Source organism: Tamandua tetradactyla, chromosome 1 (assembly GCF_023851605.1).
Source record: "Tamandua tetradactyla isolate mTamTet1 chromosome 1, mTamTet1.pri, whole genome shotgun sequence".
In the NCBI taxonomy this organism is placed as follows: domain Eukaryota; kingdom Metazoa; phylum Chordata; class Mammalia; order Pilosa; family Myrmecophagidae; genus Tamandua; species Tamandua tetradactyla.
Genome location: NC_135327.1, coordinates 195,788,292 through 195,812,114, shown reverse-complemented (window position 1 = coordinate 195,812,114; position 23,823 = coordinate 195,788,292). Strand labels below are relative to the sequence as shown.

The 23,823-nt window shown below is 37.5% G+C and overlaps 1 protein-coding gene across 13 annotated transcripts in view; it reads left to right on the top strand.

Annotated features, from left to right (window-relative positions):
* Positions 1–23,823, top strand: part of PRKAG2 (protein kinase AMP-activated non-catalytic subunit gamma 2) — a 614,065-nt gene that overhangs the window by 472,467 nt on the left and 117,775 nt on the right. For 11 of the 13 annotated variants that reach the window (XM_077150199.1, XM_077150232.1, XM_077150194.1 and 8 more), the window contains one exon: positions 7,609–7,720. The exons of the other annotated variants lie outside the window; for them this stretch is intronic. In XM_077150199.1, the coding sequence (XP_077006314.1) occupies positions 7,609–7,720 (112 nt within the window). The remainder of the gene's footprint in view (positions 1–7,608; positions 7,721–23,823) is intronic. 13 annotated transcript variants of the gene reach the window in all.

Sequence of the window (23,823 nt, the reverse complement as noted above, 5' to 3'; positions counted from 1 at the left end):
CAGCTAGCAAACTAGAACCCCATCTAACATGGTTCCTGTTACATAGTAAATATGAAATAAAGTAAATATGAAAAAAGATAGTATTAACTACTTTTTAGAATTTAGAAGGTAAAATTAACATAGGGAATCCTGAAAAAAAGGATTTCTCTGTTTCAGTCTATTTTCTTCACCTCTTACTTAATAATGTTTCCTTTAAAACACATTTTCAGTTGACCCGTTGAACCTTAGAAATTAGTTGCCGCTCTCTGAAAAGATGCTATAAATGCAAAAATGCTCTTTAAAGGAAACCATAAATAATTATTAGTAGTCAAATTTATTTTATAGCATCTGAAATTGTTACTTGGAAAAGTATAAAAATGAACAAAATATTTTTCCAATACATTGAGTAAAGTCAATTAGAAGAATTAATAGTAAGATTTTGAATATGTTATCTATTTGAGTTTTCATCAAATTTTTACACAAATTTAAAATTTACCACTTAAAAAAAATAATTTTTACCTAATAGAAACTAAAATTGCAGGGTAGTAACAAAAGCTGACAAAACTCTCAGCCAATATACAAACGAGGATGCAAAGTGTTGTCACAGACCTCCAGCCCTTAGATATAGTCTGTTAAAATAAAAATGTTTATTGCCAGTATTTCTTAGCCTAGCCACTTTCTTTATTTTTTCTTCAAAATGTCAATTCCAACACTAAAGGGAAAGTGACTATAATCTTTTTTCAATAGGAATGAGTTCCAGAGGATGCATGAGTAAATGAAATGAAATGATCTCTAAACCCATTTAGGCTATTAAACGCATTGCTTATCCACCACGCTTTTTTATTTACTAATATGATTTATTAGTAATGAACAATTCATTTCACTCAAATTTTTTTTTGAATGCCTACTATGTGCCAGGCACAGATAATACAAAGATGATGAAATAGAGCCATTCCTGCCCTTCAAAGAACTTAAAGTCTTAAGGCAAGAGAATGTGCTAAATGCCACATAGGTGCAGATTAAGAGAAGCAATGAGCTAGACCAGTGATGAGAAGGGCTCCAGAAGCACAAAAGACTTCACTAGTCGAATAGTAAAAGAACGAGTGGAAACTAGCCAGGTGACGGGGGAGGTTGGGGAGAGACCAGACTGTTCAAAAAGGTGACAGCAGTGAGTACGCAGGATATTTCAAAAACAATGCATTAAAGCTGAAGTGGAGAGTACACAGTAGGACTTGACAAGAGAAGACAAAGGAATAAAATGAAGCAGGCCCCTACTTAAAGAGCTAAGAGTTTACATGAAAATCTTAAAGGTTTCTGAGAGTCAGTGAATGACTCGAAACAGGGAAGTAAAAAGATCAAGTCTGTATTTTTAAAAGGTCACTCTGGCTACAGTGTAGAAAATAGACTAAAAAGGAGGCAAGACTGGAGGAGGTAAAGTTGTTTCAGTTATTAGAAACCAAATAGTGGAAGCCTGAACTAAGATAGTTGTAGCAGAGATGAAGACAAGTGGGTTTCCTCAAGAGAGACTAAGCCAAAATGGAGAGGACCCAGTAACTGTTTTAGAAAGACTGAGTATGGGTCGTCTGTAGAAAATTCAAATGGAGATGAGGAGAGGCAGTCTGGAGTCCAGGAGAGAGAATTTGGCTTGAGGCTCAGAAGTGGGAAGCACAAAGATGCTGGTTAAAGCTGTTCAGAGAAGGCAGGGTGTGAATTAGAACAGAATGCATGTGCAGCTTCCATGCAGGCATTGATTTTAATTTCACATCGTATCTTTTCTACCATATGGAGGGGGCAGAGCCAAGTTTTAAAGACATAGGGACTGAAGGGGGAAATATAGAAGCTGTAGGGTTTTGATACATTAAATTATTCAAGGGCTGCTTGTTTAGTATTTAAAGTTGATCTACTTCTTGCAGTAACTGTTTAAGTTCTTTTTAAAAAAAAAAAACAGCAAAGCCAACTCATATCTGACCTCACTGCATAAAGGAATGTTTTGGTTGTTGGTGTTGTTTTTTTTTTTTTTTTGCAGTCATTTTATGATGAAGTTTTTGAGGTTAAAGCTTTACCTTTCCTATAATCATCCAAATTAATGTATTTTGCTGCACCTGTGCATAATTATTTAAGAAAACCTTAATAATTTTGCTTTTTCGCTAACCAAAAAATCACACACGCAATACTGTGGGTCTGTCTTTTTCAGGCATTATCTCAATTAAGTTTAACTCTTCAAGCTTCTCCTCCCTCCTATCTTACCACCCAGTCCAGTAAAACCTGACTGGCTGCAGAAACGGACTGAATGCAGGGAGAAATATTGTAAAACTGCACAAAGGCCCAGCTAAAAAAACCCTGATGCCTCTCCAGCATAATATATCAATTTAGTTCTCACTCAGGAAATGTCTCTGGAATTTTAGTTGGGTTTGGGTGGTAAGCTTTTGTCTCTTTGTTTTTACTGTATCAAACATGCTTCGTCTTAATGGCTCAAGAGAGAGGCTAGTATCATAAATGCAAGCCCCTCCTCTCTTTCCATGCAGAATGGTGCCTTAGACCTTCTCTTTCCCTCCCCTCCTTTACTGATGTTCCCTACCTGCCTGAAATAACTAACATTAAGTTTGGCATAAGACTGTTGAAAATTTAAGAAAACATCACCATAAAGAGACAAATGATGACCACCAAGTTTAAATTATCTGTACTAACTAATCCATCACAGTTTCGACCTTGTCTACATTTATGTACATACCTGAAAAAGCTTTGAGAAACAACAGATTCCTGACCTTGGCCTGGTGTGTTATGGGACACAATTTCTTCTATCTTCTTCTAGTATCCCATGACTATCCTCCTTTTTAAAGAGTAAAACTGAGATGCCTTACCTAGAAAAAAAACGTGAAGTTAACTCAAAGTCAACACTAGCATGTACATATAGACATTTCTATTTTTGGTTACTCCTGTACACCCATTATCAAATTGAGTTGCATAAAACCTAAAATTCACATTAATTTGTTTAGATTTCTATTTTCAACCAACTTTTATAGCAGCAGTTATGGTTGTTTTTTAGTCTGTGGACCAGTTCTGGGTAGAGAACAACTTCCTCAATACATACTCCCATCTGCTCCTCATTCCAGCCTCTCAAAATCCAACTCACGAGGATTATAGGTGAAATTGATGGTGGTCCTAATAATTAAACACCAATTAGAAGTTTCTTTATTTGTAAATTACATTAAAATTACTATAAGAAGCAACAGGTAGCCTTTCGAAAATTAGGAGATTGACACATTCACTATATATATCACCAGACATTTAAAAAACTTTTTTTTGAGATGATTGAATATCCACATGCAATTATAGCAAATAATACAGAGAGACTTCATGTACCCTCTACCCAGTTTCCTGCATCTTGTGAAACTATATCAAAATAAATTGAAACCCTCATATGTCACTGGTAGGAATGTAAAATGGCACAGCCACTTTGGATAACAGTTTGGAAGTTCCTCAAAATGTTAAACATAATTACCATAAAATCCAGCAATTCCAATCCTAGGTATATAGCCAAGAGAAATGAAAACCTATGTCCAAACAAAAAACTTCATACACATGTCAGAATTATTCATAGAAGCCAATACAAATGTCCATCAACCAGTGAATGGATAAATAATCTGGTATATTCAGACAATGGCATATTCCACAATAAAAAGAAATGAAGTTCTGATATATGCTGTAAAATGGATAAACTTTGAAAACGTTATGCTAAGTGAAAGCAAACATTCACAAAAGACCACACAACTCTGTGAATATACTGAATTGTATACTTTGAATGGGTGAATTTAAAGGTATGTGAATTTTCTGTGTTTTTTTTTTTTTTTTAATTTCCTCCACATGATTAAATCAGTTCAGCTTGACTGATGGGGGAAAACCATAATACAATATCACATACAGGATACTGTCATTGATACAGTCAAGATGCAGAACAGTTTCATCATCACAAGGATACTTCATGCTGCCCTTTTATAGCCACAGCCATCTTCTTTCCTCCCTTTTCTCCCCATCCTCAATCCTTGGCAACCACTAATCTATTTTCCACTCTATAATTTTGTTATTTCAAACATTTTATAGATGGAATCATGTAATATGTGACCTGTGGGGATTGGCTTTTTTCCCTTAGCATAATTCCCTGGACATTCATCTAAGTTGTTGTATACATCAATAGTTCCTTTTTATGGATGAGTAGTATTCCATAATTTGGATGTACCAAAGTTTGTTTAACCATTCACGCACTAGAAGGATATCTAAATTGTTTCCAGTTTTAGCTATTATGAATGAAACTTCTTTGAACATTCACATATAGGCTTTTGGGTGAATATAAGTTTTCATTTTTCTAGGATAATTGCCAAATAGTAAAATTGATGTGTATATGGTAGTTGAATGTTTAGTTTTCTAAGAAACTGCTAAACTGTTTTCTAGAATGGCTGTACCATTTTGCATTTCCACCAACAATGTATGAGTGATCCAGTTTTCTACATCCCTGCAAGGATTTGCTGTTGTCATGGTTTTTAAATTTTAGCCACCTGCTAAGTGGGTGGTAATACCTCATTGTGGTTTCAATTTACATTTCCCTAATGGTTAATGATATCGAACATCTTTTCATTATCTTATTTGCCATCTATATATCTTTTTCTGTAAAATGTCTCCTTATATCTTTTGCCTAGATCCTTAATGGATTGTTTTCAATTTTGTTTTGTGAGTCCTTTATATATGCCAGATACTAGTTGTTTATTTGCTATGTGGTTTGCAAATACTTCCTCCCACTCTGTAGCTGCTCTTTTAATTTTCTTAACAGGGTCTTTCACAGAGCAAAGGTTAAATTTTTTTTTTTTTTTTTTTTTTTTAAAGGAAAGACAGAGAGAAGGAAGGAAGGATAGAAGGAAGGAAGGAAGGAAGAAAGGGAAACATTTTTAAACATTTTCTTGTTTTATTGTATTCTGTTTCTCCGTTTTTTATTACATGGGCTGGGGCCGGGAATCGAACCGAGGTCCTCCGGCATAGCAGGCAAGCACTTTGCCCGCTGAGCCACCGCGGCCCGCCCAACAAAGGTTAAATTTTGATGAGGTCCAATTGGTCAGGTTTTCCTTTTATGGATTGTACTTTTAGCATCAAGACTATGAACTCTTTGCATAGCTCTAGAACCCAAAAATTTTGTTTTTCTTAAAATTTTATAGTTTTATATTTTATATTTAAGACCATGTTCCAATTTGAGTTAATTTTATATGAGATATGAGGTTAAGATCAAGGTTTCTTTTTTTCTGCTTATGGATGTCTTTAAAAAACCTTGCTGGGACTTTTATAAGAAAAAAATTGCATTAAATTTAGGTATCAATTTGGAGAGAACTCACATCTCTACTATGTTGGGTCTTCCAATCTATGAACATAGATGCCTCTCCATTTATTTAGATCTTTCATTTCTTTTATTAGCATTTTATAATTTTCAGCATATAGATACTGTACATGTTTTACTAAGTTTATACCAACATATTTTATTTTCTTTGCAATGATGGTCAGTGGTATTGTGTTTAAATATCATACATTCACTGTTAATATATAGAAATATTAATTTTTGTGTATGCTTTTGTATCCCATGACCTTGTCAAACTCACTTATTAAGTCTAAGTATTTTTGTATATACTTGGGATTTTCTGTGCAGGCAATCATTGTGTAATCTGCAAATACGGATGGTTTTATTTCTTCCTTTACAATTTGTATGCCTTTTCTTTTTCTTGTCTTATCACAGTGGCTAGAATTTCCGATACTAAGTTGAATAAGAACAGTAAGAGCACACATCCTTGCCTTGTCCCTGAACTTAGAGGGGAAGCACAGGAGGAATGCATTCAGTCTTCCACTGTGAAGTATGATATTTGCTGTAGGTTTTTTACCACCAAACATTTTACAATATTAGTTTTGTCTTCTTTTCCTCTTAATGCCCCTTGTTTTGTTTTGGCGTTTCTTGGTTTTGAAGTGAAAGCTTAAGACTTCCTCTTCAAGGTAATTGTTCCAACTGAGATGACAGTGCAAAACGGACCAGCAAAGGAAATTTCAGTACTTCTTCCTCCACGCTGTGCTTACGAGAGTGACAGGACCAAGTTCCTCTCAGGAGGCCCCTGTGTTCCTAATCAGCGCTAAATAACTAAATCTCATTAGCAGAGACCCTGAATCCTTCATCAGATTAAGAACCCGCTGTGGATGGGGCAGAAATTAGCTATTAAAGTGGGGGAGGGCCTCACAGAAAAGGGAAGCCTGTGCCCTGTCTGGCCTGCCCTACTCTTGCAACCAGCTCACTGCTGCCAGCCTCGCTGTCTGCCAACCTGAGCTGGCGATAGGAGAGTCTCAAATACCCAGATCCAGGGTGACAGGAGTGATCAGGGCCAGATTTAGTTTTGTGTGAGCCGTTGGCAGCGCTCTCCCAACCAAAGGAGAAGAGAATGAATCGGCAGTGAAGAGAGGGAGCAAATTAAGAGTTCCACCACTGGAAAAAGTGATAGCAACAAAGTGCATATCGAGCAAGTTTTTCTTTCTTTTTTTTTTTTGTATGTGGGTGTGGGGGGGGGGGGCGTGCAGGGCGGGGATGAGAAATGTAATCTAAACTAAAAAAAAAAGCCAGAGTCAACTCCATCCGCTGCCCCCTCTCTCTGGGTTCCTGAGACCTCCAAGCCCTCTCTTTGGCCCCGTGGCCCCGCCCACCCAGAGGGCCGCTCCCCTCGCCTGCCCCACCCGGCGGGTTGGGCCGAGACCGCACCTGCGCAGGTTAAACCTACAGGAACGTACTAACCGTGGGTGGCAGGGGAAGGTGAGCAAATGTGTGTGCGGTGGTGAAGGGAGGGCAGGCGAGGAGTAAGGAAACGGGCCTCTCCTAATGGCCGCTCCGGCTGCCCGGGCGGGAAGGAGGAGGGACCGCGGCCGGACGAGGGCGCACCGAACCAGAGCATGCGCCTGCGCGAGCCACGGTCCCCTCGGAGGAAGGACAGCCCCTAGATAGCCCCCTCAGGGTATTCCCCCTGTCCCGCCCCGCCTAAACGAGACCTACTCGGCGGTCCTGCTGACCCCCGGCTCCTCTCCCCTCAATGGGGTGTCCTTCCCACTCCCACGGTTCCTTCCTTGTGGGTCCATACCATACGCAGCCGGGGGAAGGGGCGCGCGACCACTGCAGGGAAATGGAACATTCCACTCGGGAGGGAGAGTGGCGGACTGGAAAGGAGCCAGGGGGCCAGGCGGTTTTACCCTGGCCGCTGGTACCTGCGGCGGCCGGGGAGCCTCCAAAGGGTGGCGCTTGGCGCAGAGCACCCGCCCTCAGCCCCGGGCCGGCTGGGCCGAGTCGCGCGCCCCGCGCTTAGCTCGCAGTCCACCGAGGCTCCTCCTCCCCGGCTGCGGGCGGGCTGGCGGCCCCGGAACGCCGCCCCCGCGGCTGCTCAGCGCGAGGCTGGAGAAATCGAGCCGGGCCAGGCCAAGCCGGTGGAGGCCAAGCCGGTGGAGCCCGCCCCTAGCCGCCGCCCCCGCCCGCCCTCCCGCGAGCGCCGCCGCAGGTCCGGGACGTGCTCCGGCCCGAGTTTGAATGCTGATCCTTCTCCTCCTCCTCCTCCTCCTCCTCCTCAGGCGGCTGTAGCGGCGGCGGCGGCGGCGGCGGCGGCGGCAGCGGCAGCGGCAGCAGCAGCTCCGGGAACCGCTGAAGCCGGCATGCTGGAGAAATTAGAGTTAGAAGAAGAAGGTGAGTGCGTGCGGCTCCCGGGCAACTCCGCCCTTTCTCGCCACCAGCTGTAATTTGCCTTTATTTTTACGTGGAGGGGAGATGTCGTGAAGGGGGAATCCTCGGAGCTGCGAGTCAGAGGTTTCGAACGAGCCCGGTGCAGTGAAACGATCAAGGGGGTGCTGGCCCAAGGCGGCCGGTAGCTGCTCGCGTGTAGCGCGAAGTGCCGGGTTTCTCAGAGCCTCTCTGGGGAACGGTCGGGAGATCTCCCCGCCCTCCTACAGTCAGACTGGTTTCGGGGATGCACATGCACCTCCTGCTCCTCACCTTGGACCCCACTCAGGCCAACTCGGCTGCTGAGCTGTGTGCTGCATTTTACGCTAGGAAATCAAGGATCGGAAATTAAAAGTCGGAACCAGCAGAGATAATGTCTGCAGTGGCACATTTGTGCCTTTCGAATGAGTGAAATACTAGCTGGGTTTCAATTAGGGAGCTCGGCAACCTAGCCATCAACACAGATGGTTGGTCCTTTTGTCCTTACTAGCTGAGCTCGAATTATAGCAAGGTGTTATGCAGTAATAGGTTTTAGTATATGTCAGCATAAATTTAGAGGTACTCCTCAAATTATTTTTATAGTACATACCTTTAAATAATACAGACTGGTTCCCTTATCTGCATTTGTGAAAATACCACCAGCAGGGTGTGTCTTCTTTTTTTAAAAGGGAAAGTTAAGTAGGAAAACCTGAAGTGGCTTATTGAATTGCTTTTGAGTTCACTTGACTCTCTCATTCCATCATTTCTAGTACCTCTTCCTATCTCAATCGGTTTTTCTTTTTCCTGTCCTAATTATTTACCTGGATTTTATTTGGGAGCTGTTAAGATTTTTTTGGTAAAATTAATATTTAAAATGGAAAATGATGAACTCAAAGTTGAAAAAGAACTTTATATAAAATGTGTAACAATTTAAGGAATGTAAAAAGCTTCCGCATTATCTTGTGCACTTCTATTATTTATTTCGTGACTTCTCTTTTCTCCAAGAGACTAAAAAGAGACTAAAGCTCCAAAACAAAGAGTGTGCCATGTGGATGCTATCTGTATGCCAACTTTACTTTAATATTTCTGTTCATTTACAACCAGGCAATTACTTGATTAAGCCATGAACAACCATATGAGAGCGTTAACCTGAGAGTTTTAGGCAGGTTTTTGCATTTATTTAATATTTTAAATTCACTGTCGCATTCACAAATATGTTAGCTAGAATATAATGCAGTCATAGTAATTATCATAAAAAGTCCACTTCCTTATTTATTATCAACAAGCAGCAAAATGATAGGTTTCAGAATTTTTCTGGAATTTAATCTGCACTTTGCACTACTGAAAAATCATCCTGTGTCCTAATGTGAATACACCTCACTATTCTTTGTTTTACCACATTGCAGGTAAGATTTTGGCCACTGTATCCAGGGTAATACCGAGTGCCTTTTCCACAAAGACATTGTCTCAGTCATGGGCATTTTCTTTGTCCCTGATGTTAGTATCAGAGAGAGTACATTGCATTTGAACTTTTTTGTAAATTAACATAGGGGCAAGAGGAAACTAGAGAACAGACTATTAGAAAGGCACCATAGTTAGAATTAAGAGCACAGGCCCAGGTTCAAATTTCAGCTCTTTCTCTTACTAGCTGTGTGACCTTGGACTAGTTTCTTAACCTCTCTGTGCCTTAGTTTCCTCATTTATAAAATATAGATAATATCAGACTGTTGTGAGAATTAAATGAGATAGTCCATGTAATGCTGTTTACACTGTAAACCCATAGTTAACACTTTGTTAATGTTAGTTACAATTGTTTAAATGCCATTATACATTGTTCTGATTCTAGACTTTTCAAGGCTTTTTATTAATAGGTCTTAATATAGAAATTCTTAACACATTTGGTGGCTTTTTTTTTCTTCAGATTTATTAATTTATTTATGTTTCATTTCTCAAAGCACATATACATGTTTTGTTGTTTTTGTTTTTTCTTCTTTTGCATTGTCACTGCCAGTGGAATGAATGTAAAGTATTAAGCATCTAAGGAAGGGAATTTCCCATTTGCACCATCTATTTTTATCTAGATTGCTGTCATTCCTTGAAAACACACTGAGTCTCACAAATGGCATGTCAAACTTTTCTTGATTCTTAAGGAGGAGGAATGTTAAACAGTTACTTGGAAGCTGTTAGCTGAACTGGAAGAAGGAATAGTGTTGGCGTCATAGTCTAAAATGCTGCTTTGTTTCTTTTGAACTTTAAATTGCTTATTCATCCAAAATATGGAAAAAACAAATAGAAGCAAAAATCTTATATTTGGGGTGAAAAAAGTCTTAACAGTAAGAAATTACACCTTTAAATATCCTGTGAATTGATGTGTTGGCAGCCTATGTGATAAATAGCTGTTGAGTAGATTCTTGTTTAATCTTTAGAATTTTTATACAGTTAATGTCTCATTTAATAGGTTGATGTCTGGAGGCATTATTTAGATTGAGATATGTTTACTAATTTTTGTTACCGAATATTTATATTTCCTAATAAGTTTTAAGTAATGCTGTATGAGAAATAATTTGAGGGTGCTAGTGCAATTGGAGTAATGTCTTGAAATTTTATTTGCTGCTGGGAAGAAAGAAAAAGGCTGTAGTGTGATCAACCCTGTATAGTGTGGGTCATCTGTGCCTGGATTATGACAGGAGCTGCCTACCCACTTTTTCTGCTGTCATCTCTTCTTACTGTCACACCCTTGACAGAATTACCTTTTTAAAGAAAAGATTTGATCACATTACTCCTTTGTGGGAAAGTCTTTTACCACTTTCTGCTGTCTATATATATATATATGATAAAATTTCCCTTCGTCTGCAGCCTCATTACTGCCTCCCTAGCCACACACACCAATTATTGTTGAACTTTATGTTTGTTACAGTCACTGGAGATCTTTTTAAAATACAGATTCTGATTCTTGTAGGTCTGAGATGGAACCTGAGATTCTGTGTTTCTAATAAGCTCCCAGATACAGCTGATGCTGCTGTTAAACTGATCTCCCTTTGAATAACAAGGCTCTATCTAGAACAGGGATCGGCCAATTTTTTGTAAAGGACCAGATAATAAATATTTTAAGCTTTACTGGCCCTGTAGTCCCAGTGGCTGTCCAGCTACCCAGCTCTGCCCTGAAGGAGAAAAGCAAAAAAGCAGCCAAAGACCAAACCAAATCAAGTGGGTGGGGCTGGGTTCCAGTAAAATTTTATTTACAAAAACAGGACAAATTTGGCCCACAGGCATAGTTTGCCCTACCCCTCTGTTTGCTCTGTTTGTACCTCCACCATCTCTGTACCCAGGAGCATGACAACTTATGATTGTAAGGCCTTCTGCCTCTGGCTATCTTATCAATACTTAAAGACTAAGTCCAAATAAAACTCTTCTTCTCTGAGAGGCCTTCCCCTAAATACCTTCTATACTTCTCTCACAATTCATTTTTTCTCCCCAATGCCTGGTCTTATGGCTGGCATATTGTAGGTACCCAGTGATGTTTCAGTAGCGTATAAATGATTACTTTAAATGTTTTATAGTTAACTCATGATTGTGCCATTTGTTTCATTGAGTTTGTTCAAGCTTTATTTCTGAACATTCTTTGTTCTAGAAGTGTTGTGGAAGAACAAAAACTTTTCCACATCAGAAAAGACTACAAAATTGGTTTCCCACAAAGTTACAGGATCCATAGATTTTTGCTTACTGACGGAAAAATCTGTTTAAATTATAACTTAATATCATAATATTACAACAGTGCACAATTATAAGTAGTTCTCAATAATTAAATATTTTACTTGTATTAATTATATATAGTGGAAGGGTTAGAAATTAAAAGCACAGTCTCTGGCTCTATGGTGCCTGAGTTCAGATCTTGTCATTGCCACTTACTAGCTATGTGACTTTGGGTAAGTTACTTAACCTCTCTGTGCCTCTTTTCTCATCTGTAAAATGGGGATATTAATTGTACCTACTTTATGGGACTGTTGGGAGGATAAAATGATTCATTTTTTAAAAAATGATTAGGACTCATAGGAATTATTCTGTGTTTTCTGTTGAAATTTTTTATTATATGAGTCAAATCTACCTATGTTTTTTTTCATCAGTAAGTGTCAATGATCGGGACCAAGCATGAAGTACTTGATAAGTTCCTAAACACATCCCATGGATGCTTTTTGAAGTAATTATTCAGCAATTTTATTCATGGTTAATAAAATTTACTTTAATTCTGGCACTACAAGAATTTTATTTCCTTTTTAGAAATATTTGTATTATCACCTAGATTCCCTCTATGTTATAATCTTCAGTTATTTCACGTTTTTAATAACATGCTACGGCTATTTTACCCTACTTCCAGGCAGCAAGATTTCTTACCATTCTGCTTCTCTTCCTTTTGCTAGTTACTTCTCCTAATTGGGTAATCCTCTCTGTTCTGTTTGTTCTTCACCTGAATGTCATTTCTTTCACATGCTTTGCAAAGTATACTCTGAACTCACCAGCAAACTCATCTGTTCCAGCAAGACTGGTCAGCCTGTTCTACACTGATCAAAATTTTTTAGGAGGAAGCAGGCCAATATTTGTATGAGGGAAAGCATTAGATTTTTAGCCAAGAATCTTGGAATTTAGTCCAGTTCTGTCATGAAGTAACTGTATTTCCTTGGATAACTCAAAGTCTCCTGGGACCTTTTTTCGTTTGTTGATTTTGCTGTTGTTCTTGTCATTGTTAGTTTTTCTCAATCAAACAAGGGGCTGGAATTTTTTCCTTTTCCTTCCAGCACAAAAATATGACCCCAAATCTATTAGCAACAGCTCTGTATAAACTAAGAAACAAAACCAAAAATTTGTGTTCACTCTTAACATGTATTTTCAACAGGGATGATGTTGTTCCCAAGGGACTGAAGATTGGTTCTTGGGGGAAAAGAGGGACACAATGCTGTGATGGTCTGTAGGCTTCCAAAGGGCCACAGTAAATCAACAGACTGTACTGTGGGTGTCTGCTATTAAAATTGCATGGGGCAGAGGAAAACAGTTAGGACAAAATATGTATATTAAAAGGCTCCTGGGGAGTTAGTAATGAGAAAAGGGTTGAGAAATACTACTCTACCTTATTTGAGGAAGAATTATGTTACTGTATATTTGTCTAATCTATTAAATTATTCCTTTATTTAAAAAAATTATTCCCTTTCACTTAGCTTTTAGAGCATCTTCTCAGTGAAACTCAGCAGAGTTAACTCTTAAGGTTTTAGGTTTAATATGAGGGGCACTGACCTCTGGTGGTAGAGATGCAGGTTTGTGAGCACACGTCTTGGTTGCTTGTTGATTATTCCTTTTAGTATTAGAAGCTCTGATAATATTCCATTATCCAAATTCTACCCTTCCCTCCTGAGTTTGCATGCTCATCTTGGACTTGAGATTCATTGTTTCTTGATTATAGGAAATACTGACAATTTATGAAATATTTACAATTAAAATTTTTCTTTTTTAGCTGGTCCCATATTTAAAAGATTACCATATTTAAGAGATTGTAGGTATACATCTTAATAGCTCTGAAGTCAGGATGCCCCTTAAATATTGATGCCATCTTAGATTTGATGAGATACAATAGTTGTCTTAAACTGAGGAGGTTTCGTTTCCTGAACTGGAGTGCTTCTTAACTAGTTTAAACAAAGAAGAAAATGGTTAGAAGGATTCAGTGATAATCCAGAAATGGGACCTGTCATCAGGCTTCACAGGTAGTCAGAACACATTGGAGAGTGGTCAGGAACCAAGGCCATGCCTGTGGTCATCTCTCTGGGGCCACATGATTCTCCCTGTCAAAACTGGCTTTCCCTGCTTCTTGGTTTCCATGTCAGGAAATGGCCCCCATGGCCCTCACTGCCTCTCAGCTGTAACCCACCCCAACCCCCGCCCTGCCCAGCCAACTGTCTGGAGCTCTGATGACTCAGAGTCACTGAGCAATGACCAGGGTTGGGCACACAGCACAGCTCTGCCACGAGGCTGCTCTGCTTGGGGCACAGATCTCAAGAGAAGAGGCCGTAGCTGGGCAAGACCCTGAGAAGCCATGTAATTATACCAGTATCCTATGACTTAACATTTTAACTTTAAATTTAAAATTTGGATATCACTTCCCCAGGAGTCTTTTAATATATAGTTTTTCCTAATTGTCTTCCCCTGCCCCACGCAATTTTAATACCACAGATATATAGTTTATCTGTTTATTTACTGTGGCCCTTTGGAGGACCACAAGCCATTACAGCACGCAAGAGTTTTTGTCCTCCTTTTCCCCCAGGAACCAATCTTTAAGTCCCTTTTGGGCAGTATCATCCCTATCGAGAATACATGTGTGAGTTAACACAAATTTTAGTTTTGTTTCTTAGTTTATATTAAATTTTAAATTTGGAAAATACTCCAGATTCTAAAAGTATTTGGAATTTACATGAAAAATGAAAGAATATTTGTATCCTTTTTTTTCTGTGATTGTAATGCTAGCCAGCATGTATTGAGATACCATTCTAATCTTATCTTATCCTCAAAACAACTGTAAGAGGTAAGTATTTTTATCAACTTCATTTTATATATGAGGAAATTAAGAAGGTTAAATAAATTAACTAGCATGACGTATCTAGGCACGTCTTTATACTGGGTTGAATGGTATCCCCCAAATTCATGTCTGCCTGGAACCTCAGGATGTGACCTTATTTGAAAATAGGATCTTTGCAGATGTGATTTTAGTTAAGTCTTGAGATGAAATCATCCTGGATTAGGTTTGGCCCTAGATCCGATGGCTGGTGTCTTTGTAAGAGAAAGGCAAGGGAGATTTGGACACAGATAAAGGCACACAGGGAAGAATTTTCAGGCCATGTGAAGATGGAGTCAGATCAGAGTGGTGTGCCTCCAAGCCAGCGTTTACAAAGGATTGAGGGCAAACACCAGTAACTAGGAAGAGTCAGGGAAGAATTCTTCCCCTAGGGCTTTCAGAGGAAACATGGCCCTGCTGACACCTAAATGTGGGATGTCTAGCCCCCAGAGCTGTGAGACAGTAAATTGCTTTTGTTTTAAGCAATGCAGTTTATGGTACTTTGTCATGGCAGCACTAGGAACATATGAGAGAGTGGTGGAACCAGGTTGCAAACCCAGTAGTTAGACTTTCAGAGCCCATGCTCCAGTATGCACATCCTTATGAAATAATAATTTTCATCCAGAAATCTCTGTTTCCATTTATTAAAATTAAATTTAATTATAAGTACTTTATAACCAGTAGCAAAAAATAACCCTTTTGTCCTCCCCCTTTCTGTGGTAACCTCTAATCAACTTCTCTGATTATTTGTTATTTCGAGATTGCTGATCTGAGTTACATCATACAATATTTGTCCTTATGTACCTTGCTGATTTCATTCAGCTTAGTGTTTTCAGTATTCATCCATGTTGAGTATGTCTCAGAACTTCATTCCTTCTCAGGGCCTAATCATATTCCATTGTGTGGATGTACCGCCTTTTTTTCATTTTTTCCCCTGTTCCTCCTTCAGTTGTCAAGATTCCATTTTCCCCACTCTACCTAAGCTCACTGAGGTTACCAGTTGTTTCATTTTGCAAAATCCAGTGGACGTGTGTCAGCTCTCATCTTCTTTTGAACTCTTAGTGATGTTTAACAAAGGTGACCACTAATCCTTTCTTGAAGCACGTCTTTAATTTCTGTGACATGACCACTCTTCTAATAGTCTCTTCATAAATGTCTGGCTGTTTTACTTCCTTGCTGGTTCCTATTCTTCTTCTTTTTCTCTTACTTTTTCTTCTTCTTTTTTTTAGATAACAGCTTTAATGAGATAAAATTCATATACCACACAGTCACTGTTTTTTTCTGAGTGTTAGATATTGGACTTCTGCATGGTTCTGTCCTAGGCCTAATCATCTCATTCTGTGCTCTCACCATAGACATATTATTTGTGTCCTGGTTTTAATTGCTATGATACACAATGCCCAATGTTTTAATTAGTTACCATGATGCTTTAGTAATTGATGGTGCCCAAATATATGTCTCTAGCATCTCAGACTTCTGAGCGTTCAGTTGCCTACTTGACATCTCTGCTGGATTAATTTCATGACTTATTGGTTCTATTTTCCTCTTCCTTTTATTTACTGGCCTTGCTCCAGTAGATGTTTCAACAAGAGCCATCCATGATGTCTAGCTCTAGCTGTCTTTCACACTCCCCCTCCCCCATCCAACTAATCAGATCATCTCAATTTTACTTCCTAAGTGTCTACTTCTTTGTATCACCTCTGCCATCACTCTTGCCCAAGCTACCTTCATCTTTCTTTTGAACTAGTCAAGCTGCCAACTGTCTCATAGCATCTACTCAGCTCCTCTCATATTAACTTTCAGTGCTACAATTATAGATATTTTCTAAAAACATAATATCTAATCATGTCAGTTACATGCTTAAAAGCCTTAATGGGCCAACTTTGTTAACATGCAATATAATGTACACTACTCAGTCTTACCTGCGCCTTCCTCTCAGGCCTTATTCTATGCCTCTTTTCTCCTTGCATCTTCTCTCTAGCTGTACTGGCCTTTTTCAAATTCCATAATACCTTGTTCCTCCAGGCCTGCTGAACTTGCACTCTTCCCTCTCCTGAATTCCCTCTCCTGAATTGTTCTCCCCTCTCCTACTGGCTACATGTTAGTTTTTATTCAGATCTCAGCTTAAATCTGAATTTATTAAATCTTAAATTCTCAGTTTTTCCAGAAGCCCCAGAATAGTACTTTATATATTATCTCATAATCCCTCATGTTAAGAGAAACACATATTACTTATGTTTCTTTGCTTTTTGAGAATGGAGATTTAGTCTTATTCATTATAGTATCCTTGAAATCTGGCAAGTATTAGTATTTCAGTAAATATTTTTTACAAAGATGAAGATAAGTATTTTGGAACTCTGAAACTTTTACTCTTTAAAGTTCTTCAGGTATTTAATATTGTTTCTTTTAAAGAAATAAGTCATTTATGTTTAAGGCATTATAGAAACGGGAAATCCATTTACTAAATTAATGATATACTTACTGATCGAAGAGCAATAATAAGGTAGAGAAACTGAGGAATTGAAGTTGACTCAAGTATATTTTCCAGAGGTGTAGAAAGCTTTGCCACCTACATAAAAATTCAGAATATATTATATCCAGTAATTGAGCAACTCAAAGGCAATAACAAATGGATAGAAATGTGACAGCTTGGTTACATAATATGTTATCTCAGGGAAAAAAGTCTTTTAGAGCTTTCTTGTGTGGCTGTGATTGAACTTGTGCTAAGGTTAGGGAAAAAAGAATCTAGCTTAACTCTAATAATAAATGGGAGAATCATTTTTTAACCTTTTGGTTGAATTTTAGTCACCTTTTTTTCGATTAAAAAATCCATTTAGGGCGGGCCACAGTGGCTCAGCGGGCAGAATTCTTGCTGGCCATGCCAGAGACCCAGATTCGATTCCTGGTGCCTGCCATGTTAAAAAAAATACATATATATATATATATATATATATATATATATATGTTTAATTTACTTTCTTCTGTTCCACTTTGAATTCTTTCACGTATGCTTATAGTATCTGAATGTATATAACATCATTGAGTTTTCTGAATATTGTACTGCCTTCCTCATTGTATTTTTTTATTGATTTTTGTTTTTAATTGTGAATAACATATGCACAAAAAAGCAGTAAATTTCAAAGAACACCACAACAGTTATAGAACAGATTTCAAAGTTTGGTATGGGTTACAGTTCCACAATTTTAGGTTTTCCTTCTGGCTGCTCTAAGACACTGGAGACTAAGAGAAATATCAATATAATGGTTCAGGAATCATACTCATTTGTTAAATCCTGTCTTCTCTTTTATAATTCCACCTTCTCCTTTGATTTTTAAAATTGTTTATTTTTTTAATTGATATATATATATTCACATACCATGTAATCATCCAGAGTGTACAATCAGTGGTCCACAGTATCATCATATAGCTGTGCATTTATCATCACAGTCAACTTTTTTTTCCTTTTTGTGAAAAATAACATATATAGAAAAAAATAAATTTCAAAGCACATCACAATTAGTTGTAGAATAGGTTTCAGTTATTCCTTGTATTTTAGCTTCTATTTTGGACGTGTGTAACTAACAGTAAATTGCTAATTAATGATACATTGTTATTCCATAGGTCATCTATTACATTTTCTTTGAAATAAAATGTTTAATTATTCCATTAAGACCTTCTCAAGAATACACACGTACACATTCTGATGTATTTATTCATATCCTTTGCTTGGCTCTCACTTTTCATCTTGATTTCTTTAGCTTTGAAGCTTATGCTAATAGCATGTTCCCCCCCCCCCTTTAATGGCATTATGTAATTAGTACGTAATAATTAAGAGGATGAGTCAGACCCAGTTGGGTTCCCATTTCTTCTACTTAATAGTTGTAAGACCTTGAGCAAGTTATTTCTGAACTTCAGTTTCTTCATGTGTAACTTGAGAAAAATCAAGTACTAACTAATAGGATTACATGTAGATGAAATAACTATGGGCATAATACTCACTACAATGCCTGATGTATAGTATAGTCCCCAAAATAGTAACTACATTGACCCTGGAAATATTAGAAAAGATAACTGTGGAAATTTTAAATTTTGGATTTATCATTAGTGTATCACCCAGTGACAGCTGTTTATCCAGCCAAAGCTCTAGTACCTAAACTGTCAGAATTTTTCCTGTGTGGATGTATGTATTTATTATACTGTTGGTATCATTTGTGACTGGATGTTTGAGTTCCCCACCCCTCGGAACTTTCGTACAAAAAAAGATGGTGCTGTCCCTATTTTATAGATGAAGACATTCAAGCTTAAAGGGATTAAATACTTTGCTCAAGGTGACAAATGATGGCAGTTATCAGAATGGCAGTTCTGTCTTGTTCTTTCTTCTACACAGTCTCCCATTTGAACTTTGGGGAATACCTTGAGTAGTCTTCATTAAGAAAAGACCTACTATCCAGCATATTTGACAAAAGGAATTGAGACCTGTGAGCTTATAAAGGAATCTTTTATTATTAGTGCCTTATTTTTGATAACTCTGCAAATTGTTTTTCATATTTGATTTGAAATAGTAATTCTTAATAGTGCTTATACCTTCTGTGAGAAAAATGATGTGCTATATTGGAAATAGCCAGAGGGCCTACAGTGGAAGGATCCATTATATCTCTAAACTCTGAAGATGTATATGTGTTTATGGGCATATGTTGAAGCTCTGGTAAACTGTAATGTTTTCATATGAGTTAGAATGGCATTTTGTCAGAATCTTGAACTGCATTATACCCAGGGAACTTGGGTGAAGCACCAGTCTTGAATTTACCTTAATAATTGACCCAGTTGGTCTGCTATACCTGTGACTCCGGATGGCTAAAGATGTTCATTTAGCTCTTCCCCCGAAAATCTACTGAAATGACCAAAAAATCGGTGAAATTGAAAACAAAAAAGGAGTCTTGCTCAAAAAAACCAAAAAGTCAGTTTTTTTAAAAACCCAGTAAAATGGATAAACCTTTGTCAAGTCTGTCAGGAAAGCATTAGTGAAAACATAAGGCATTAGAAATAAGAGGGGTTTCTTGTTTTGTTTTTTAATTAATTTATTTTTTATTTATGATACATAACCACATACAAACATTCTTATCATATGATCATTCCATTCTTGTTATATAATCAATAACTCACACTGCCATCACATAGTTGTGTATTCATCATCGTGATCATTTGTTAGAACGTCTGCATCAATTCAGAAAAAGCAGTAAAAAGAAAACAGAAAAATATTCATATATACCATACCCCTTACCCCTCCCCTTCACCGATCACCAGCATTTCAATCTACTAAATTTATTTTAACATTTGTTCCCCCTTATTTATTTATTTTTAGTCCATGTGTTTTACTTGTCCGTCGATAAGGTAGACAAAAGGAGCATCAGACACAAGGCTCTCACAATCACACAGTCACACTGCAACAGCCATACCATCATACAATTATCTTCAGGAAACATGGCCACCGGAGCACTCTCCACGTTTTCAGGCAGTTCCCTCCAGCCTCTCCATTACACCTTAACTAAACAGGTGATATCTGTTTAATGTGTAAGAATAATCTCCAGGATAACCTTGACTCTGTTTGGAATCTCTCAGCCATTGACGCTTTATTTTGTCTCATTTCATTCTTCCCCCTTTTGGTCGTGAAGATTTTAATCCCTTGATACTGAGTCCCAGCTCATTCTAGGATTTCTTCCACGTTGCCAGGAAGGTCCACACCCCTGGGAGTCATGGCCCACGTAGAGAGGGGGAAGGCAGCGAGTTTGCTTGCTGTGTCGGCCAAGAGAGAGAGGCCACATCTGAGCAACAGAAGTTCTTTTGGGGGTGACTCTTAGGCCTAATTTTAAGTAGGTTTAGCCAGTCCTTTGCGGGATTAAGTTTCATATGAACAAACCCCAAGATTGGAGACTCGGCCTATTGCTTTGGCTATCCCCACTGCCTGTGAGAATATCAAGAATTCACCACTTGAAGAAGTTGAATTTTCCCCCTTTCTCACCATTCACCCTAGGGGACTCTGTAAATACTTCCCTATTCACTGTTCAAATTGCTCTGGGATTTTTCTGGTCATCACTCTGGACAAACCTACAAAATCCCATGCCATACACAAGGTTCCAAGTACTATGGTGTTCGATTAAGCTGTCCACAGAAGTTATATTAGGAAATGTGCTAGTCAGAATATAAATTTTGTACCAAATAAACATTTTTTGCTTGTCAGAAATAAGAGGGGTTTCTTAGCTATAAATACAGAGATTTTTTAAATAATATTAAAAGAAAGAAACCCAAATATATAAAAATATATCAAAAAATTAAATTTTTTATATAAATATATTAAAATAGAAAATTCTTATATTTATTTGCATTTGCTGGATGATAATCCCTTTCTTCAGTCACCAAAAAAGAAATTAAAAAGTAATGAATTGGGCGGGCTGCTGTGGTTCAGCAGGCAGAGTTCCCACCTGCCATGCTGTAGACCTGGGTTTGTTTTTTCCCAGTGCCTGCCTATGTAAAAAAAATAAAAATAAAAAAAAAAAAGATGCATTGTACATTTCAGTTGAGCGAACTGTATGGTATGTGAATTATATCTCAATAAATCTTTTAAAAACAGATAATTAAATCTAACCCCTCCTCTTTCATTGCAAAAGAGGCATAATAATCAGCTTGTATATGGGTGAATTCCTGTAGAACCCTCAAGAAACAGTTAATTCTTAGGTTACGTTATTTTAGGGCGTAAAAAAGAATGGAACACTTCCCAGCTCATCGTGTGAGGTTAGCTTGACCCTGATATCAAAACCAGAGGAGGATAGCACACAAAGAAAAAAACAAATGATTAATCTTACATTTAAAATATGGGCAAAACTCTTAGCAAATTGAGCTAATACACTTACTGTATTGTGATCAAACAAGGCTTATCCTAGAAATGCAAGGAAAATTCAGTATTAGGAAATCTCTTAAGGAAATAAAAGAGAAAAAGCTATGTCATCTCACTAGAGAGTTAAGGAGAAGCTGATAAAATTCAACCGGTGTGACTAAAGAAAATCCTTCATAGTGTAGGGATAGAAGGAACTTCTTTAACTTTCTGAAAGTGTATTTGATCTAAACTGGCCTGGGTAGCAGCTGTTTATTTCCTGGTATTATAATTATCAAGGTGTTTCTTACTCTACTGACCTGTTTGGTATGTGTTTCTCTGCCCTTTGAGCTGACCTTGATCCTTATGGTTGCTTCAGCTTAATAATTCGGTTCTGTTTCCTGAAAAAAAGAGGAAACATTGGCTGTGGCAGGTGCTTTGTTCTGTCGTTCATAGAATTAAATATGAAGCTGTTTTAAAACTCTGATGGGAACTGCATATGATTTCAAGGCTTTTGTCTTGTTTGTGATAATCCATAGGCATTTATTGCAGCTCATTTTCAAATATCTAATTGGGGAAACAATTTGTCTTCCTCTTGCCTATACTTTTACTGCCCTCCTTTTATTTAGAAGAGCAGATGCATTTTCCCTGGAGAGTACACATTTACCTACACATATATACAAAACCAAATGCAAAAAGCATGGAAAGGAAGAAATCTAATAAAATTAATTTCTTTCTGCCACCTTATAACCATAAATCCTATAAAATTATATTTAAGCTTGACTTTATGTTTCTAAGCGCTTGAAAAACACAAAATAAATAATTTAAGCTTTCTTCCTTATGTTTTATCCAGTGTTCCTCCTTTATTTGCTTATTTCTTGCTCAAATGTTTTAACTTATTTTCTAAAAAGAAAATGCTACTTTGAGTATAATAAACCTGTGCATTTCTAAATATAGAAAAATATATACATTAAAAACAAATTTTAAAATGATTTAAAGTTGATAATATTTTTCTTTAATTTCATTATATTAAGTTAAAATTTGACAGGATAGGGAATAAGGAATGAATTTTTTTTTATATTAATTAAAAAAAGAATTAACAAAACAATTAGAAATCATTCCAATCTACATGTACAATCAGTAATTCTTAATAACATCACATAGTTGCATATTCATCATTTCTTAGTACATTTGCATCAATTTAGAAAAAGAAATAAAAAGACAACAGAATAAGAATTAAAACAATAATAGAAAGAAAAAAAAACAAAAAAAACAAAAACAAAAAACCTATACCTCACATGCAGCTTCATTCAGTGTTTTAACATAATTGCATTACAATTGGGTAGTATTGTGCTGTCCATTTCTGAGTTTTTATATCCAGTCCCGTTGTACAGTCTGTATCCCTTCATCTCCAATTATCCCTTCTCTTTTTTTTTTTTTTTTAATTAACGGAAAAAAAGAAATTAACCCAACATTTAGAGATCATACCATTCTACACATGCAATCACTAATTCTTAACATCATCACATAGATGCATGATCATCATTTCTTAGTACATTTGCATTGGTTTAGAAGAACTAGCAACATAACCGAAAAAGATATAGAATGTTAATATAGAAAAAAAAATAAAAGTAATAATAGTAAAATCAAAACAAAACAAAACAAAACAAAAACCTATAGCTCAGATGCAGCTTCATTCAGTGTTTTAACATGATTACTTTACAATTAGGTATTATTGTGCTGTCCATTTTTGAGTTTTTGTATCTAGTCCTGTTGCACAGTCTGTATCCCTTCAGCTTCAATTACCCATTGTCTTACCCTGTTTCTAACTCCTGCTGAACTCTGTTACCAATGACATATTTCAAGTTTATTCTCGAATGTCCGTTCACATCAGTGGGACCATACAGTATTTGTCCTTTAGTTTTTGGCTGGATTCACTCAGCATAATATTCTCTAGGTCCATCCATGTTATTACATGGTTCATAAGTTTATCTTGTCTTAAAGCTGCATAATATTCCATCGTATGTATATACCACAGTTTGTTTAGCCACTCTTCTGTTGATGGAGATTTTGGCTGTTTCCATCTCTTTGCAATTGTAAATAATGCTGCTATAAATATTGGTGTGCAAATGTCCGTTTGTGTCTTTGCCCTTAAGTCCTTTGAGTAGATACCTAGCAATGGTATTGCTGGGTCATATGGCAATTCTATATTCAGCTTTTTGAGGAACCGCCAAACTGCCTTCCACAGTGGTTGCACCCTTTGACATTCCCACCAACAGTGGATAAGTGTGCCTCTTTCTCCGCATCCTCTCCAGCACTTGTCATTTTCTGTTTTGTTGATAATGGCCATTCTGGTGGGTGTGAGATGATATCTCATTGTGGTTTTGATTTGCATTTCTCTAATGGCCAGGGACATTGAGCATCTCTTCATGTGCCTCTTGGCCATCCGTATTTCCTCTTCTGAGAGGTGTCTGTTCAAGTCTTTTTCCCATTTTGTAATTGGGTTGGCTGTCTTTTTGTTGTTGAGATGAACAATCTCTTTATAAATTCTGGATACTAGACCTTTATCTGATATGTCATTTCCAAATATTGTCTCCCATTGTGTAGGCTGTCTTTCTACTTTCTTGA